General features: G+C 37.0%; 1 protein-coding gene across 1 annotated transcript in view; it reads left to right on the forward strand.

The window, feature by feature from the left end:
- Positions 1-2105: 2105 nt before the first annotated feature.
- The window catches only part of LOC122262723 (eye-specific diacylglycerol kinase), a 65594-nt gene continuing 61237 nt past the window's right edge, over positions 2106-6462 (forward strand). Inside the window, exons 1-2 of the mRNA XM_086537437.1 lie at positions 2106-2142; positions 4069-4196. Of these exons, the coding sequence (XP_086393563.1) occupies positions 2106-2142; positions 4069-4196 (165 nt within the window). The remainder of the gene's footprint in view (positions 2143-4068; positions 4197-6462) is intronic.

Consider the following 6462-nt stretch of genomic DNA (forward strand, 5'->3'; position numbering starts at 1 on the left):
CATTGGTGTGTTCTGCAACTCACAAATCGACAGTCCAACAAGTTCCTTCGGCAGCATTCACGAGGCCAAATACATTTTCTGGCTCTTGGTGTCCAGGCGTAATGAGCTGCGCTTTGTCTGCTCCTCGTGACTTTGAAGTCGTTAGTTCTACTTTAGTGTCGAGCGTAGCCTTTGCTTTCATTTGGTTGTCTTAGTCACACCGCCCTCCTTATTTTTTTTTGTTTTTATTTTGCTTTTTTTTTGGGTTTAGGGGGAAAGAGAGAGAGAGAGATTGTTTTTTTTTTTATTTTTTGGTTTTTTTTTTTAGCTTTTTTTGGGATTTAAAAACGAAAAAGGAGAGAGGAGAGAGAGAGAGAGAGAAGAGAGAGAAGAGGAGAGAGAAAGGGGGGAGGGAGGAAAAAGGGAGGAAAGGGGCATCTTTAAAACTGCCGTGGATTAAAACAACAATAGACTTTTGGAGTCTATTGTTTCCCATGTAGTGTTGTTTTTTTTCCAAGCATTTTCAGTCAGCTTCAAATAACAATTCAGTTTTCTGGCCCGCTTGCCTCACATTACGCAACTATTCCCCCTGCACCGTTTTGTTGCATTTTTGCAATCTTATTTATAGCTGAAAAAAAAAAATATTTCACATCTATCAGATCATGTAGAATGAAGAGACCAAGAGACGGTATATGATTGATCAAGATATTTGTTTATGATAAGAAGCCAATCTGTATATACGTAAATTAAATGAACTAGCTGGCCATAGTAGAAACAAAAAGTTACCCCTTTGGAAAAAGAAAAAAATTATGCCTGCCTGCCTGCCTGCCTGTCTGTCTGCCTGTCTGCCGGTACGTTCATAATATACATACATACCGTACGCAGATGCACACACACTCACACACATGTATATACTTACGTGCGCACACGTGAATATCAGAACATGGCATACGTTTTATTCCAAAATTGTATTACGGCGTCTCAAAGTGAAACCATTTTTTTTTTACAGTAGTTTTCTATCACATGATACCCAAAAATCCTTCACATGATTCCCTAAAATCCTTCACACTTTCCACAATCCACAAGTAAAGTAGTTTCACGTCTATAAAATCTTCCCCCTTCCCTGATCTGTAAAGAAATGTGATGATATCCATAATAATGATAGGGATGTTGATTATAGCAATACTAATAATGAAAATGAGAATTGTAAATGTAATGATGATACTAGTAGCATTAAAGTTGATAATTAAAATAACGAAGGATTGTAGTAGTGGTGATGATAAGAATGATGATGATTATGATAATGTGATAATAATGGTATTAATAATGATAAGAAGAAAACATACATATTCTAATGATGAACATGACAATAATGAGAAATGAAATATATATATTCTAATGAGGAAAATGACAATAATGATAATAATGATAATAATAGTAATTACAGAATGATAATGCTGCTGATGGCTATTGCAAGATCGAGGGAGTAGAGGATATGGGGGGCGGGGGGTAGGGGGTAGGGGGTAGGGGGGTCAGCACCTCCAGAGCGGCCGGCAGAAGCTTCCACTGTATATTATTCACGGGTTCTGGCCGTACCTCGGGAGCCACATGGATCGAGTTAAAGCTGAGGCGACGGACACTTAGTCGTTATTGCTTGGTTATTATGCGTTATAGCTTGGATGTGCGGTTACGCGCTTAGGAATGGCCAGGGTGTTAGGATGTAGGGGGAGGGGGAGGGATGGAGGGGAAGGAAGGGGTTGAGTCCTGTAGGTGTCCTTTTTAGTGTCCATTTTTTAGCTTTTTTTTTGTAAAATTGGTTTTTATTATTATTATTTTTTTTTAAGTAGGGCAACTGTTGTACGTTCGTTCGTGTTTGCATTTATTAAAGTCTTATTTCCAATTATTAATTTAGTCTGTATTTTTTATATCGTATATTTTTACATTTTAAAAAAATCTCTCTCACATTCCTATAACCTTATTTCCCGGTCTCCCTCCCCCCACCATACCCTCCCATCCCTCTGTCGATTCTCCCACCCCACCCCATCCCCACCCCCAACCCACCCACCCCCCAACCACTCCATTCCTATGCCATGTAATCATTAGATGGAAATTAAGCATCCAACCTCATGATTGCTCCTGTTTCCTCGTGCATGGGAGCAGAAGGTGCGGTCGTGTAGAGACCATCCGGGCGTGTGGAATGAATGTTGGACCTCAGATGAATTCCATGTTTGGCAGGGGTGGTCTGTCCCCGCTCGAGTAGGGCTGATTGGCACTGTTGAAAGGGGGAAAGGGGGGCGGGATTATGTATATGTGTATACGTGCTGGATATGCAAATATCTCTTATATGTGTGTGTGTGTGTCAGTGTGTGTGTGTTTGTCTGTGTGTGTGTGTGTGTGTCAGTGTGTGTGTGTGTGTTTGTCAGTGTGTGTGTGTGTGTGTGTGTGTGTGTTAGTGTATGTGTGTGTGTTTCAGTGTATGTGTGTGTGTGTGTGTGTGTGTGTGTGTGTGTGTGTGTGTCAGTATGTATGTGTGTGTGTGTTGGGTGAGGGTCGATACTCCCTAACTTTTGACTTATCCCCGGCAACCAAAAGTGTCAGTTTTCATCATAACTGGTGACAGATCTTAAAGATAATCGTGATATATTTTTTATAACATATATTATAGGTACATTGTTTTTGTTGATAAATGTTTTCGCTGATATTGAGGCAATATTTCTTTGGTGTTGACAAGATGAAAGGTAAAGCAGCCTATAATATTTTTTTTTTAATCTGCGACGTGTTTATTATTTTAATCGGTGCTGGAAATTTGGAATAGGTTTTACTCGGATAAGCTTAGTGGGAAAAGTCTACGGTCATGTACAGCCACGTTTCATATGTAGTCGTCATTTATGGGTCGTATAAGACAAGAACAAGACAATGTGATATTGTGACTGCAAGAATCAGACTTGAATACGAAATGTATTGGCAGGTCAGCTCAGAATGCAATGTAGAAGAAACTAAATGCAGACTTTGCAACGAAGAATATAAACGTGCCATGTGATACAGCCTTTTAGGTCACCTAGCAGAGTTACGTAATTATTTCATATCATCAACTGTACTAGAAGATGTACTTATGCTATATCCGAAATTCGTATGTGATATCCTATTACAACCTTCTATAAAATATCTTTTCACAGTTGGTATAGTAGAGAATATAATCATGTTATTACCTTAATTTGTAATACAGTTTTATCAACAATGTCATGACCCTACATCAGCTTATCAAAGCTTGCCCATGCCTGTGCAGTTAGCCAAGGTGGTAACTCAAGAACTAAACTGAAGTCGGTATTAGTGACGCTGATTGTGTAGTATCAATATTATTGGTGATACTTACTATCCTTATCATTATTATTATAGCAGGTTTGTTATGGTGCTCTGTTTTTTGTGTGTTTTTTTCTTTCTTTTCTTTTCTTTTCTTTCTTTTTGCGTTTGTTTAATGCATGTAATTGTTTTTGTAGCGTAAGTGATGGTTAACAATTTGTTTTTACTATTTTTATATGTCTTATTATTATAGTAATTATCATTATCATCATTATCATAATCACTCCTCCCTAATGATTAATGTGTTTGCAGTTGTTTATTTATTATGAATATAGAAGGATAGATATAGATAAACAGTTCCATAGAGACAGATGGATTGATAGAGAGATAAATCGGTACAGACATACAATAAAAGTGTGTTTATTCATTCATAACAATATCCTGACGAGTCTAAAAATCCCTCCTTTTAAAAGCCGTCTGATAGTTCAATGGTAGCGTGTCGACTTCACATCCCCGTGGTCGGCATATCGAGTCCCGTCCAAACTCGTGAGCTTCCACTGTCACCTGGCGGATACTGACGTGGCTGGGCACTGCGTTGGGTAAGGACCAAGCTCAGATCGAGTCAACACTCGTTGGCGCATTCTCTCACGAGTCAGCTGACAGGTTACACACGCTGACACAGGCGGGCTCGCCTCAGCGCACACAAGCCCGGCGTAGCACCTGCGTCCGCAAATCTGGCTTATCCTTATCCTCCTTTTAATCCCGTCTCTCTCTCTCTTTCTCCGGCAGGATTACACTCCAGCATCATCGTTCCGCCGTCGTGGATCGTCAAGCTGCCTCGCCGCGGCTCCTTCAAGTCGTCGCTGCGCAAGTCCCCCAAGAAGAGGGCGTCCACCAAGAGGAAGGGACGAGACAAGGTAGGACGTCCGGGGTTGTTTGCCGAGTCGGTTTTTTTTCCTTTTTTTTCCTTTTTTTTCCTTTTTTTTAGGGGATACTTTTTTTTTTGGGGGGGGGGAGGAGGAGGAGGGGAGTGTGTGTAACCTTTCGGTTTATTTGGTTGGGTGGTTTTGAAGGGTAGAAAGGGGGGGAAGGGACGATAGGTGGGTTTGGGGAAGACCTGAGCTCACTCGTTCTTTTTTATATTTGGTTTTGGTATAACTGAAAATGTACATGTGTGTGTATATACATATATATATATATATATATATATATATATATATATATATATATATATATATATATATATATATATTATTAAAACACTGTCACATATTGTGGCAGTGTTTTATTAATTCTGTTATGTGTTTGTGTTTTTTGTGATTCATATATATATATATATATATATATATTATATATATATATATATAATATATATATATATATATACATATACATATATATACATATATATATATATATATATATATATATATATATATACATATACATATATATACAATATATATAATATATATATATTTATATATATATATATATGTATGGTATGATGTACATGTGTGTGTGTGTGTGTATGTATATATATATAATATATATATATATATATATATATATATATATATATATACATATACATATATATGTGTACATAAATGTACATAAATATACATACTTATATACATATATATATATATTATATATATATATATATAGATATATATTATATATATATATATATATATACATATACATATATATATATATTATATATATATATATATATATATATATATATAATATACATATATATATATATATAATATATATATATATATTTATATATATATATTATATATATATCTACATACACATATACACACTCCCACACACACACACACACACTATATATATATGCAAGTGTGCATTTACGTGTTTGTATGTTTCATGTATGTGTATTCACATGCGTTCTTTTGTGTTATTCTGTCCAAGCATTGTGGCAACTACGTAGCAGTCAAGGAAAAAAAAAATACAGACCAATAGACAGGTAGGGAATTTTATATCAGAAGACACACACACACACACAAAACCAGAAAGAAAATATAGAAACAGACAGAACGAAAAGGGGATAAAATAGAGAGAGAGACAGAGAAAAGCCGAAGATAGAATGAAGTAATACGAGTCAGTTCCGAGACGAGAGTTTCATCTCGACCGGTGCTCGAGTTCCGTCCTCTGAGTCCTTTGACCGAGATCCTTCGCCAGGACGCGCGCTGTCAACATAGGATACTCCCTCGGCCATGTCCAGAGGGAATGGCCTCTCTCTCTCTCTCTCTCTTTCTTCTTCTTCTTTCTTTCTTCTTCTTATTTCTTCTTTTTCTTCTTCTTCTTCTTTTTTCTTTTTTCTTCTTCTTTCTTTCTTCTTCTTTCTTCTTCTTCTTCTTCTTCTTCTTCTTTTTTCTTTCTTCTTCTTCTTTCTTTTTTCTTTCTTCTTCTTCTTCTTCTTCTTTCTTCTTCTTCTTCTTCTTCTTTCTTTTTTCTTTCTTCTTCTTCTTTCTTTTTTCTTCTTCTTCTTCTTTCTTCTTCTTCTTTCTTTCTTCTTTTTTCTTTCTTCTTCTTCTTCTTTCTTTCTTTCTTCTTCTTCTTCTTCTTCTTCTTCCTTCTTCTTCTTCCTCTTCTTCTTCTTCTTCTTCTTCTTCTTCTTCTTCTTCTTCTTCTTCTTCTTTTTTTTTATAGGGGGGGGTCCTTTTAGGTTTGTATCTTGTCTTGATTTCTGCGGGAGATGGACGCGCGATGTTATGTGGGTGTTTGTTTGCTTGTTTGTTTGTGTGGGTGTATATCTTTGTCTTTTTTTGCTGGGTATGTGTTCCCTCTTTAGCTCACATTCTCGCTCTCATTCTCTCTCTCTCCGTCTCTCTCTCTATCTATCCATCTATCTTTCTCTCTCTCTCTCTTTCTCTCTCTCTCTCTCTCTCTCTCTCTCTCTCTCTCTCTCTCGCTCTCGCTCTCGCTCTCTCTTTCTTTCATTCACTTATTTGTTTATCCCTCGCCTTCGCATTCTCTCTCTCTCTCTCTCTCTCTCTCTCTCTCTCTCTCTCTCTCTCTCTCTCTCTCTCTCTCTCTCTCTCTCTCTCTCTCTCTCTCTCTCTCTCTCTCTCTTTCGCCCCTCAAAGTCTTAACGAGATTCAACCTTTTCTTTTATGCGAGAAAAAAAAGAGAAGAGAGAGAGAA

The sequence above is a fragment of the Penaeus japonicus genome, unplaced genomic scaffold, assembly GCF_977035675.1.
Source record: "Penaeus japonicus unplaced genomic scaffold, GWHDUDI00000001_assembly GWHDUDI00000006, whole genome shotgun sequence".
Classification (NCBI taxonomy): domain Eukaryota; kingdom Metazoa; phylum Arthropoda; class Malacostraca; order Decapoda; family Penaeidae; genus Penaeus; species Penaeus japonicus.